This window comes from Tiliqua scincoides, chromosome 1 (assembly GCF_035046505.1).
Source record: "Tiliqua scincoides isolate rTilSci1 chromosome 1, rTilSci1.hap2, whole genome shotgun sequence".
Taxonomy (NCBI): Eukaryota; Metazoa; Chordata; class Lepidosauria; order Squamata; family Scincidae; genus Tiliqua; species Tiliqua scincoides.
In genome coordinates this window covers 38025239-38039423 of record NC_089821.1, presented here as the reverse complement: position 1 = coordinate 38039423, position 14185 = coordinate 38025239, and the positions used below count along the sequence as shown (strand labels likewise).

Genomic DNA, 14185 nt, shown 5'->3' with positions numbered 1-14185 from the left:
ACTTTCTGCAGGATGTGCTGAACATTATAATAAGATTTTTTTTTGTAAACAGAATTGCCAAAACTATCACAAAAGCATGACAGTGTTCTTAGCTCCTTGGCATAAAGGATGCTTAGCCATAGCTTTGCAAGGCTCCTGGAGTCTGAGGGCGGAATCCTAACCCCAAATGTCAGTGCTTTCCAGCACTAGCATAGTGGTGCCAATGAGACACTGGCATACATTACCAATGGGACATGTGCTGCATCCTGCAGTTGGGTGTCACTCACGGAGGCCTCCTCAAAGTAAGGGAATGTTTATTCCCTTACCTCAGAGCTGCATTGCCCTTAAGTCAGTGCTGGAAAGCACTGACATAAGGGGTTAGGATTGCACCCTGAATCAGACAAACGGTTGTTTGTCCCCTGACACGCAGGCTGGTGCAACGGATGGTCTTATCCTAATCAAGTGCTGCACCACCGGAACGTGTGTTCCACTGGCACACACAGTCACAAAAGCACCATAATTTGCTTTCTGACAGTGCAGAGAGCCAGCACAAAGAACAGAGCCTTCCCACACATGTCAGTGGCCAACAGGACACCTGCTGAACCAGGTAAGTCCAACACAGGGGTGGGGGAGGTGGGAAAGAGATGGGGGCTAGGGTTGGGTGGATTGGGTCTAGGAGAGGGGGGGAATCAGCTGCACCAGTGCATGCCACATCCTAACCCCTTTCCCAGGCCCAATCCAGCAGCACAGATCAATTCAGTTTGACCACTCCAGATATAGAGCACACATTACCATCAATAGGCTTGAGTATTTTATCTACAAATCACACTCCTTACAGTGATTGCACGGCAATCAGATACAGTACATGCACCAGAATATACATTACACATAGTTGAACTCCATATGCACATTACAAACTCCATCCATGTAGGTTTTTTACTCCTAAAATCACCTCTTAGGCATCTTATGTGAAATGCATTTATACTGAACCTCTGGGACAATCGTGATCACAAATATGGTCCCTCGTAAATATGATCCAGGTGTACTTTCTATAGATATATTGGTGATGATTACTTACTGCTGTTTCAACTGCTTCTGCTGCCCTTTTATTTATACACCATGGAAAATGGATGTGATTCATTTCTTGCCCAAACTGCATTAGATCTGTATTATTGCAACATTCTAGGTCAGGGATGTCCAAACATAAGGCCCAAGGAAGCTCTTTATCTGGCTCTTGGGATCTCCCAGCACCACCATCAGCTGCTCTCAGCTGCTGAGCCGTGCTGAGGTGTCACTGCTGAAGGACAGACCGCATGACAATTGGGATCTCCCATATCTTGAAAATATGATCAAGACTTGTGTCATCTTCTGTCATTAGCAGCTAATGAGAAAAAAGTGCTTATTTTTGGTCATGACCTGCTTAATGACATCACTTCCTGTTTAATGTCATCACTTCTGGCCCTCATTAGACACCATAAAGCTTTTAAGTGAGGTTGAGCAGGATGGGAGAAGAGAGGCTGGGATGCATTCAGAGACAGCAGGGTGGCAGTCCAGGTGAAGGTAAAGTTGGATGGGAGTGATTCAGGTTTGGATGGAGGAATGGGAGAAGGAGCTGGCATATTGGGCAGCATGGGAAGTAAAGAGGTTGTTCCAAGTTTAAGAAGCATCATATAAGGAAATGGAAGTGGAATACAGGGATCTGACTTCAAGGAGATGCAGTTTTCTACCCTAAACCCATTTTTCAAATCCTCATTGACATAGGTGGGAACCTCCCTTATATTGCCCACATTACTTATATGGAAATTATGTTACTGGAGTTACTGTAAACACTTTTGTCTGGGTTCCATGCACTGGGTTCCATGTATTGGATTCCAATTTCCATCCTTGGTAACATTTCACAGCTGCCTTCATTGCTGTCATTGCTGCAGCAAACATCCACTCAATTACAAACCGTCATCTTACATCATTTTGGCTCTTATAGCACTATTTAACTACTTTTTAACTTTAACATTGGCAAATTTTACATGAGTTGTAGTTGGAGGAAGCTGATCTAGTGAGATATACCAAGGACAGATGTCTGAATAACATGGAATCTTTGGTTTTCTCTAGATGTAGGAATAAGCATAGGGTGAATTATCAGTCATCTGAACTATATTATCAAAAATTAATTATTTGTGCAGTGACATATATAGATACTTCTATGTTCCTCAAAGTGACATGTCACACACACAGATGCGTGTAATTTAAACAAGCGGTGAGAAAGACAGACAATTAAAAAAAACTTTTCCTGATGCAACAGAGAAGTGACAATGCAATAAAGGGAGCAATCCCAAACCATTTTCCTGCACTGACAAAAGGGCAATGCAGCTCCTAGGTAAGGAAACAAACATTCCCTTACTTTGAGGATGCCTCCGTGAGTGCCCCTCAACAGCAGGATGCAGCAAACATCCCATTGGCATGGCTATGCCAGTGCTAGAAAGTGGGTTAGGATTTGGGCCACAGTCAAACTACTATTCCTGACTTCTTTCATATGTAGTTTTGGCCTCATTTCAACTGAGTCATAAAAATAATGAGATTTACAACCCAGTTCTATGGGTGCCTTTTGCTGATGGAATGAGCATTCCATCAGAGGAAGGCAATCCAACAATGCATGCAGTAGGGCCACTAGCGTGACTGTACACATATGCCACTGGGTCACCCAGCCACCACCAAAGGAGGTGAGTCAGCATGGGTGTGGGCTATGGACAGGAAGGGGAAGGATTGGGGCAAAGGGGGGGGAGGATTGAGCCAAGGATTGGGGCCAACAAGATATATGCAGGGAGTGGGCAGGAAGCTTGTATTGTTGGCAGCAGCAGCACTGATATCCTATACCCCTTATGCCTTGCTGTAGATGGAAAGAGAAAGTATTGGGGCAGAGAGGGGGAGGATCAGAGCAGGGATTTATATGTGTTGCATCAAAATAAGTCTGTACCACACACATATATGCCATACAAATGCACAGGTGCAAAACAGTGTCACGAGCACCAAAGGGGAAAAAAATATATTATCAAACACTCCAAAAACTAAAATCACACATATTTAGCATGCTGGCATAACTGATGGCAAACCCTTTTCTTGTTGAGTAGATTCACTGAAGAAAGAGATGAAGTGTGTTCTTTCCCTCCAGATCCTACAACCATTCAATAATATAGCATAGTCATTGCAAATGAACAGCTCCAAGCACTCAGAGACATATACAGAGCAAGCTAGCCAAAGACCCATTTATTTTGTCAAAACTTCCCCTGACGTTTTGGACTGAATGCAGTGGCACACTGAGAACTATACAGTATTACGATAAGGCTCATTTCAGCACACAGACTGCCATTACCATTTTGCATTAATATTTACAGGCACAAAAAACCTCTGGTTCAAATGCTTCACTCACATTTAGGGGAATGAATGAGAGGGAACAGAAGCGATGGGAGCATATGTCTCAAAATATAGGCTGCATCAGTATCCATGTATTAACAATAAATATGCATTATGAATCTCCATTAAGACCTTTCGATCTCCTCAGATGGCCCAATTTTGGATCAGAATAGACAAAAAAGCCACCGCATCTTCTGCCGCTTGGATGTACCAGGCTTCCAACATAGTATGCCTTCTGTCATCTGACAGAAAATGGAGGTAATGTTTCTCACACAGAGATGGACTGCCAATGCCCAAGCTGGCCTACCAACTGGTCTCTGTCTGGTTTGTGGCCTACGAAGGGTGGGAAGCCTTTCACCCATTGCAACCCAGCCTTTCCAATGCAAGATAGAATTTGCCATCTAGGCAGGTACCCAGGACAGGTTCAGAGACCAAAATATTCTTCACGAATAGGTGATACATTTCTTCAGGTAGCCCATGTGGCTCTAATTTTCCTCAAATCTGCTTCCACGTTTTCCATAAGGGATTGTAAAGGTTGTGAATAACGGAAGGTTTCAGACCCTCTTTTGCACGGGGATGATACCATGCATCACACTGTTTCAGCTGGGTGCCCGTTAATCCTGGCACTGTTTTCCTATTTTCTGTGCCATCAAGACCACTCATAAGAGGAAATTTCAGGAGTTCAGACCATGAAACAAAGGATGCCAGCCAATTAGATTCTACTTTCTCCGGTGTTGCTTCATGGTCTGAGACATGTCCTCAGTTTAGACAACTGAGGGAATCCACTGGATAACTTCTCTGTGCTTACTAGACTGCTTCTCTACCCATTTCTCTGCGGCCATATTTGCCAGTCATACTACTGCTCCCTTCTTTACCTGCCTCAGCTGTTGGTTACAACATTTACCTCAGTCCTTTGGACAATAACCTTTGGCTTGGTTTTGGTGGACAATAACCAATCTTGGTGGACTTTGTCCACCTACTCCACTCATACCTCAACTGACAGAACATGAGCCTAGAAGAACTTGAGCACCAAGTGCCCCAACATACAGGGCAGATTTTGTGACTGAGTTTGGTGTAGTACAAACAACTATTAGTGTTGAATCTGCTGTTGTTGAATCTGCAAAATCATCCTGCAATATATTTTGAGAATGCAAACAGGTGAGGGAGATTAGCAAGCCTAACTAAAAAGAAACCAGCTTTATAGATTGATCTTTATTCCCAATATGTTTCAGAATATCTTTCAAGGTAAACTTTTTTTTGCATTTATTGCCTAGAAAAAAAACTGCTTAGAAATTCTTCATAGCTGCAGCGAACAGACTGAGAAAAGAACAACCCAGACAGCTGTTTCCTTTCCTTTTTGGATTTTTTTAACAGCTGTGTTTTAATCCCACGTTATCATGGGTCTAGCTATCCCCTACATTTTTGTGGGTTTCACTATAGACAAAAACTCAAATAGGCATTGCATTTAGTTAAACTCTGGGTTATTTCTAGTTAAATATACATTAAAATTTGTACTGGGCAAATTACACAAAATGTCTACAGGCATTCCATGTGCCAAGTCAAATGTGTCCTACACCCAGTATAGAACTATAAAAAGCTATAATTTATGTATGCAATAAACTAATTGTCACAAGACTCAGAACTGAAGTACTATCCTTCATCTGAGAAACCTATGTTTTTCCTGTAGCTTTGGCAAAATGAGGGGTAGGATCCAAAGAGCTGTGCAACAAAATCCCTGTGTCCAAAGTGGCTTGGAACTGGAATTTCGCAAACAGCTGCCCAAAAAGAATGGCAAACCTCCCTTAAAACAGAGTAGAATTTCAAAGGCAGAGAGGGCTGCTCTTTGAAAGGAAAAACAATCAGAAACCTCATTGGAGTTTGTCATAATGTCTCAAAATAATAAGAACCCAAATTGCATTTTTAGATTAATGAGAATCAAGTGCAGTGGGGCCTGGTCAAGTCAGAACCCTGAAAACAGCACATTTACGACACCTGCAAGAATATTGGCTCTGTTCACAGCTCTTGTTTATATGATCACTCCTCCCCAGATACCTCCTGAACTTGCTTCAACCTTGAGTGTGTAAAAGAAATCAAGGTACAAGTCAAATTAAAACGCACCCTGGATAAAAAAGGAACTCCTGCTTCATCTCTGATTCATCACACAATAGCCAGACTTCCTCGTGTGACCTGACAATAACCCCATTTACGGAGCAAAGGAGTATATCTAAAATACCACCTGCCAGTGAAAATAAATACATAGTAACAATCTCCAAAGGAACTATGTGGAAAGCAATTTTGATATCCCTGATCATGTAAACAAGCCTAGAACCCCAGTTACACCTCCTGGTACAGCTGATCTCAAGGAAAAATAGCTATGGGGAGCTACGTTGCTAAACAAGAGCAGAATGCATTTCCTGAAAGCAATAGGCTGGATTTGGATAATCCACATTAATAAAGAAAAAACCATCAAGTAATTAATAGTGACTGCTTTCTGTGCAAATGAAAAAACATACTTTTATTTTGACCCAATCATTTGAACACTTTTATTATGACCCAATCTTCATACATAATTGCTTACTCTTTCTTAAGAAACAGGTATTTCAAACAATCATTTTTTAAAAAGTTATTCATAAAACCTTCAAGCAACTGGATTCGGTGTCACCAGAGTAGTAGAAACTGTGGCTTGTTTCATCACAGCTACCTCAGAATACCAGATGCAAGGGCTAGCACTGGGATACGGGTCTCTTGTTGTCTTGTGTGCTCCCTGAGGCATTTGGTGGGCCACTGTGAGATACAGGAAGCTGGACTAGATGGGCCTATGGCCTGATCCAGTGGGGCTGTTCTTATGTTCACATGTTCATGACGTCCGAGGCTTGGCACATAGGCCTGTTATTGCTAATGTCAAGCACTAAGTAAGAAAGGACTTTACGGTACTAGATTGGATGTACCCTCAGTTCAAATTTCCTCACCAGCCCCATGGATGCCAAGAGTGCTTTTTTGTGCAAGGCCAGTTACTGCTATTGCAGTGACAGTCACTGTCATCCGGAGAGCCAGGAGGGTGTATTGTTTCAGGAGTTGGACTTAGACCTGGAAGATCCAGGTTGAAATCCTCACTCGGCCATGAAGCTTCTGGGTGACCTTGGACCAGTCACTAACTCTCTGCCTCACTCCCTTCCCTGGAGGAAGAGTGGCATAAAAATGTGAAATAAATAATAAATAAATTAATAAGGGCCCGGTGGGGGAGAGGAGGAGCGGGAGGGGGCTGGACCAGCGGAACTCAGCTCCACCGAATCAGAGTACTGAGAACAGTACTCATTGATTCTGCGCCAGCTCAAGAGCTGCTTGAGAATTGAGTAGCCCCATTGTGGGACTACTTCCCTTACCTGGGGGAAGGGGACGAATGTGGAGCCACCACGGGCTGCCCAGCATGCATTGGATGCCATGATAGCCATTTTGGCACCACAGCAGCCTCGCATGTCCTGAAAATTGTCCTACCATGTGGTGAAAAGCATAAGCTCATGCCTATGTCTTCAGACAACTGATCAGAGGAGGAGGCTAAAAGTTCTTTTCAGAAATCAAGAGAGGGGGAAAAAAGGAATATTCGAAGTGAGTTGTTTCCAAAACATCAGGGGCAGGATATTGTTGAAAACAGTAAGAAAAATAGAACTTAGAGAAAACAAGCATTGAAAATCAGGTAGGTCAAGGTGCTGAGCTAAAACAGGAGGCTGAAGGGGGAAAGACAACAAACATTTACAGTACTCCCGACAATTTACACAGGTTTTTCATACCTATTTGTCTTACTATTCATGAAAAAGGCAAGTTGTCTTGGCAACCGCCATATTGTCAGAACTATGCAGTCACGAAGATACAGAGGTCCTTCTTAAAGCATTGCAAACATGAGTATTTCAAGTACAGTATGTTGCCCACAGCTTTATTTCATGGCACAACTGAATGAAACTTTTCATGTTTTTTGACCTTCACAGGCTTTTATTTGTTATTTAGTTGGGAAGCACACGTCTTCTTCAAACTGAGGGAGATGTAAAGTTTTCAAATGACAATTACTGGTGTTTATCTTAGTTTAAATAGCATTAGCACCTAAAAGGGAGAGGTCTCATTTTGACAACTGTTTGAAGACAAGGATGGAAAAAATGGAAGGAAACTGCAGGCTCTTGAAACTTCTTTTCTGAAGATATATAGTCAGGGAATAAGAGAACAACCCTGAGATTGCGCAGGGCTGACATAAGTCCCTTACACTGGCCTAGGAGTGCCACAATCATGTTGTAAGGCACGTCTGTGCCTCCTTTTGAGTCAGGGAGGCTGGCACAAGAACACATACCGGCCTCTCCAGCCTGAGCAAACTGGAGAAATTGAGTTCATGCCACTCATGGGCTGCTGGCACAGGGGTTTTGGGAGGATGGGTGGTGGAAATTTCGGAGTAGGTGTTAGGCGGACCGGTGGGCAGGCCAGGAAGTGTCTATGGCACTTATGCCAGATTCTAACCCCCCTCCCAAGCAGCCCAGACGAATTCTGGGCTGCTCAGATCTGTACCAGCAATTTAGTTGGCACGATCTACGCAGCCCCATTGCACTGGCTGGAGCAGTGCTTGGGGTAAAGGGAAAAATATCCCCTTGTCCCAAGTTGTGCCACAGTCACCTCCAATCCTGCACTGGATACAGCACAGACCAGCCGGCCTGCCTGCTCCAGTGCAGGTTAGGATTGGATTTCCCATTTATTTTCAGGAAATCAATGTCAAATAGTTTCTCGCCCCATGCTTTTCTGACTTGCAATACAAGTACATGCTTCTATAGTACTAGAGGTTAAGATATGTTCTCACCTATCTTTGTGGTGCTGAAGACCCAGGACAATTATGGAAGATATTAATGCTAAATTCCATCTGGCCATTTACTTTTTGCAGACAGATTGTTGCACTGGAATTCAACTGAGCTTCTGCTACAAAATTCCCACAGGGAAAACAGTCTTTGATACCTTTTGTAGTGGACCAAGCAGTCATTGCTGTTTTTCTTCCCTGACTAAGAAGTACTGCAGGACAGGGGAAAAAAGGTAGCTGGATATAAGACTTGGTGCTGGACATGAGTTTCAGGTGTAGAAATAGTTCATGAAGAATAACCCAAGGGGAGAGATTATGACTTCACTCCTGGAAATTTACAGCAGAAGAGCAGGAAAAAGAATTGTGAGTCACTGTACTTTCACTTTCACCACTTCCTGTAACGTACAAAAAAAGATCTAAGAGTGCCATCTCCATCCTCCACCTTGAGCTGTTCTGAGTGAGTGAGCTGGCAGAAACTGGGAAAGGGAAAGGACTGGGCAGCATTGGTCATCTGGCTCTACTATGGAGTTCTCTCAGTGTCCTGAGTTCCCCCTTGGACTACCTCTTCTCCCTGCCCCTGACCAATAACTCAATACTTAACAAGTTGTATCTTGAATAGAGGCTGCAATAATATAAGCAGTTATCTGGCAGTAACTTTTATTGAACTCAAAGAGGCATGCGTCCGAGTAGACCATCCATGCTCATGATTTTCTGTGTCCCAGTTTTTGGTTTTGAAAATCTAGGCATCCTGTCAAAAAGGGGAAGATTAAAAGCAAATTCCTCCCAGCCCACTCTTCATTGCTTAACCACAGTTCCAAAATTCAGTAATCATCAGTGTTGCTTCTGCACTTGCCCCTTTTGTGGTGGGAAAAGCAGAAGAAAGGAAAATGACCAGTTTTCTTATTTCTAATTATGTTTGCAAGCCAACTAAGAATTGAGACTGTGTTGCTTATGCATTCCATACAGTGCTTAGATAAGGGCAGTACAATCACACACAAATCAAGAGACAACATCACAGATGGTATGCGTGATTCAATGGCATCGTCTCACTGCATGGCACTCATAGTGATAGATATCTATTTCAGCCATCTCCGCCATTTGTATTGATTTCTCTAGTTTTTAGAAGATGCTCAGGATTTTGCAGCTTGCAAGTTTTCTGTCTTTCTACAAAATTATTTCCTGCTTCCTCAGAGGGGAATCATAAAGAACCTTTTACAGCCCAATCCTGAGCTGCCTGGCGCATGAGGCTGCTGGCATGTGGGGTTGCACCAAAAATGGCTGACGCGGTATCCTGTGTGCCCCAGGCAGCCTCTGGCAGCTCCTTGGAAGAAGGAGAGATTCATCCCCTTCCCCCGAGTTAGAAAAATAGCCCCACAACGGGGCTACTCTGCTGTGGCTCTTTGGCCAGTGTAGAATCAAGAAGGCTTGTGTTCACACAGCCCAACATGGAGCTCTGGATCTAGTAGAACTAAGCTCCACTGGTCCTGCCCCCCTACCACCCCTGCCACACCTTCCCCCGCCCTATGCCTGCCCCAGGAATGCCTCGTCCTCGCCTTCCCCCACACCCCGACTTACCTCTCCACCACCAGGCACTTAGCACAAAGCGCCCAGTGGTGGATCGCTGGCGTCCACTCACACTGGGCCAGCTCTGGAGCTTGGCCGGCAGTAATGCCTGTAAACATGTGTGCCGGCAGGGAGCCAGCATGCACTGCTCTGGATCAGGCCCTTAGTCATGCTATGGTACAGTTAATATATTTATGGAAAAACTTCTTTACAAGTTCATGTGAGCATAGCATAAGTCAATTCAACACATTCATTGATAAGTGTTCCTGTGTCTATAACTATAGCGATTCATTTATTATCATTATCATTATTAAAGAAAATGATCAGTAATGGCAGAAGCAAAGGCTAGAACAAGGACTCAAGGGTCTTCTCAGAAGAAAAAATGCAGGGAGACAAAAAAGAATGCTGAAATAGAAGACGAACAGATCCATTGCAACCAAGATAAGAACTACACACATTCAAAAACCCTTTGAGCAGTGGAAAACAGAAGTCTCTTGATGACAGTACAGTGGTTCCATTTATTGCTCTATACAAACAGTCTTGTCTTCCATCACAACAGCTTTTCACTTTTATCTGAATTCAATCCCAAATAAACAATTGATTCTCTTCATCTTCAGCTGAAATGCAACCTTGAGGCAAAAAGTTGTCCTAAATTTTGTATCAAAAGCGATCTGTTATAAGTTATGAAGGGGAAAATATAATATTATGGAAACCATTACTTGGCTGAAATAGCTGCTACTTGGTGCTGAGTTCTTTGCAAATGTCACTCTCATGCTCTGCTCTGCCTCCTTATGTGGATCAATCAGTTGGGAAAAGGTCACTGTAGGTCAGGGAAAATCATTGTGATCTTTTTCGAATTTCTTAACTACTGTAACTATGTGATCTTTTCAATTTTCTTAACTAATATACCTACTATTTAGTCCTATGTTACACCGACTCAGACGACTCACATGTTTGTATGCTTTTCCATGTTAATAAAAGGTCTACTGTTTGTAGATAACTAGCAGGTGAATGACAAGGCCCTGTTAGAACATTTTTCCCTGGCACATTACTTTTCCATAGGAAGAGGTTTTAATAAAATGAAAAGGTATTCAGTCCTGCAATTCAACCCCTGCATTTTGAAGAAAACTGTGGCCGCAATCCTAACCAACTTTCCAGCACTGACTTAAGAGCAATGCAACTCTTGAGGTAAGGAAATAAACATTGCCTTACCTTGAGGAGGCCTCCATGACTGCCCTCCAACTGCAGGATGAAGCACATGCCCCAGTGGCACAGCTATGTCAGGGCCAGAAAGTTGGTTAGGATTGCGCCCTGCGTTATGCATTTTTTCTGTGCATGTATCAGTTTGGTCCTCAATGAAATCAAACGTAAATCCATGCAGTCAAGTCTTTTCATATGAATGTCTGTTGAAACATCCTTTCCTGTTGTGTTCTTCCAAACTCAAAAGTAACAACACTGCATTTTACAGGTGCACATTGTTCTAAAAGGAAACCAGTTGTGAATGAGTGCAATCTGCAAAAAGTGAAAGAATCATCCCATAACCAATTATGTTCAGGCTCTTTTTTAGAAAAAAGAGGGTTTGCTCTCGATTTGATTCTTCATCCATTAAAATTACTAGAAGAACAAATGACTTCAGTATAATATACTGAAAACTGCAATGTGTAAGAACTGATACATACCCAAGCCTTCAGACTCAAATAGACAAGTATCGTCCACTCCCACATCTCTGCACCAGGATAAGAAATTTGCTGTATTGTCCCGTGCAAAAAAAGATCCAGATGGTGCATTGGCTTTGCATGGAATCTTCCTCACTGGCATGATCTATAAAAGGCAAACAAAAAGCCCCTGTCATTGTAAATGCAAATTGGATAGTGCACAGTAATTTATTAGACATTAATACCATTGCCTGTGATTGAGCGAACGTATGCCTTTTACCATTGGTCTAGTGAGCCCTGTACGACATACCCAAAGTGACAAAGATCACTAGCATGGTTTGTCTTGACCCTGCTTACTTGGGGTTCCTTCAGCAGAAGACAACAAGGACCATACCTGGGACCTTATACAAAAAAGCAAAATATGCACTCTTCCACTGAACTATGATTGCCACAGATATGATTATTTGTTCAGTACAGGAAGCACTTTACAGATAAAGAGAAAGGTCACTTTCTAAAACAGGACAGTTTAAAATTCTTTTTAAAAATGAAGAGGAAAGGTAACAGGGAAACAAGCAAACAATATACTCAAAAAATAAGCAACTTAAAATGGCGAAATACAGTTCAAATTTTCAAGTATATATGCTGGGAGCTGAGAGTTTAAACTACCCTTTCCCCAATCTAGCCTGAAAGGAATGAAGGTTTTTAAAAGGAATACATATTAAAATGCATCATTAGCCTTCCTTGATGAATGACCAACATCAGCAGATTTTGTACAGCATCAACTTTTAAGGTGCAGGAAATAGACTCCTCTAGAACTTGCACAGATTCATATGCAGATCAGGGTAAGGATGCTGTAGAGATTCAAAGTTTTCTCATCCCTGAGCAAGTCAGACTAAAAATAAATGGCTATAATGTGCAGTTTGGCCATTAAAGTGATTTATGGAGTACCTGCTTCTGTTCTGGAGCTGGTTATTAAATTCAAGATTTTGTAAGCCAAGCACTTGGGGAAGCACAAATGATGTCTGCAAATGCTTCCAGCTTTATGTCCAGACATAGACTGCTTGTGAAAAATAAAAAAAATAAAAACCTGCTCCAAATAATTCTTGGAAGCATCACAAAACACTGAAGAGAGTAAAAGAGAACAAAACAACATGGAATCGAACAGGTTTCACCTGACCCCCAGATACTGGCAAACTAATTACAGCTGACGTACCATCCAGTTTGTAGCTATGCAACTGTTTGGGAAGCAGACTAGAAGTGACTCTATGTAGCTATCAATCTACTTTACCCAGGCTTTGCGCACTGGAGAGGACACTCTGTTCCAGAACCACCATTCAGAGCATGATACCATAGTCTTCCGAGACTGAAGGATGCTAAGAGGTAAGCTAAGCAAATTGCTGCCGTGCCACCTTACTAACAAACCACATAGTGTGCCATTGTGTGTATGTGTGTGCCAGATTGCAGTGACTCAGGCCCCCTCTCTCCGCAAATTCTGTTTTTATTCCACCACCACCAAACACTCCAGATAATGGACTGTAGACAAACCACATAGTGAGGGCCAAGCACCATAAATTACCCAGTGCTTGGAGCAGCCACGGTGCTATAGAAGTTGTACGTTAACTACCACATGACAACTATATAGTGAGAAGTAGTCTGGAAGGGGCTGGGAGCTCTCATTTCCTTTTTGTCTTGTGTTTTTGACTTAGGTCTAATATAGGAACCAGTGTTTTTCAATGTATGCCAAGCACATGCAACATGGGTTTCAAACCATGTCCAAGGAACCCTGGAGTTCTTTGGAAGTTCATTAGTTTATCGTTACTTGACTCTGGGCCCAATTCTGTTCAACTTTCCAGCTCTGATGCAGCTGCTATGCAGTCCCAAGTAAGGGAACAAATGTTCCCTTACCTTAGAGGTTACCATACTAAGGCATTGCAATGCCCCAGCCAGGGAAGCCCTGTCGCTGCCCCCTTAAGGAACAGGGTGATGGTGGCAACAGCGCTCCCGCAATTGTGCCACCACCAGGGGAAAAACAGTTGCTTTGGCCCTCTGGAGGGTGTGGGGAGCCTGCAACCCCCACTGTAAGCCTCTTTTTAAGCCTCAGAACAGGTCCAAAATGCAATTGTGACCCACCTCTGGTTTTCAGTGCCAACCCTCCCCCTCACCTGCAAGACCTTACAGCAGCCCAAACTCTCTCAGAGAGTTTGGGAGCCACTGTCTTATCTGAGGAGGCCTCTGTGGGTACTTCCCACTGCAGGGTGTAGTGCACACCCCACTGGCACAGCTGCATCGGCACTGAAAAGTTAGATAGCATTGCAGCCACAATGAGCAATGGAGGACATGCTTCTCTGAGATACAGCCAGTGCTGTAAGAAAACTGAGTGCTGACTAAAACATGGCCCAGCATTCTCTGGAATGTTCTCATAGCTTCTGTGACAGATGGCAAGGGTCCCTCGGTACACAACTCAATGCGAAAGTGTTCTCTAAAGGGAAAAGTGGTGCCTGCAGAAGAACAGTTCCCATTAATGGTGCCAAATGTGCTCAAGACCCAAACACTACAGCAATACAATTTTCCCCCAAAAAAACATCTCTTTGCACTGAAAGGAAAAAATGACATTTTGTCCTTCATTTCGGCTGAGCCAGAATTTTACTCAGTCCCTGAAATGAAAGTAAGATTAAACTTATACTGAAGTTCTGCAGGGAAATATCTATATTTTCTTCACACCTAATAAATTCCCAACCACCTAAAAATAACG

At 43.0% G+C, this 14185-nt stretch overlaps 1 protein-coding gene across 2 annotated transcripts in view; it reads right to left on the bottom strand.

Moving 5' to 3' along the window:
• GAS2 (growth arrest specific 2) overlaps positions 1 to 14185 on the bottom strand; it is a 111541-nt gene that overhangs the window by 65024 nt on the left and 32332 nt on the right. For both annotated transcript variants that reach the window (XM_066611314.1, XM_066611315.1), the window contains exon 3: positions 11458 to 11599. In XM_066611314.1, coding sequence (XP_066467411.1) covers positions 11458 to 11599 — 142 coding nt within the window. The remainder of the gene's footprint in view (positions 1 to 11457; positions 11600 to 14185) is intronic.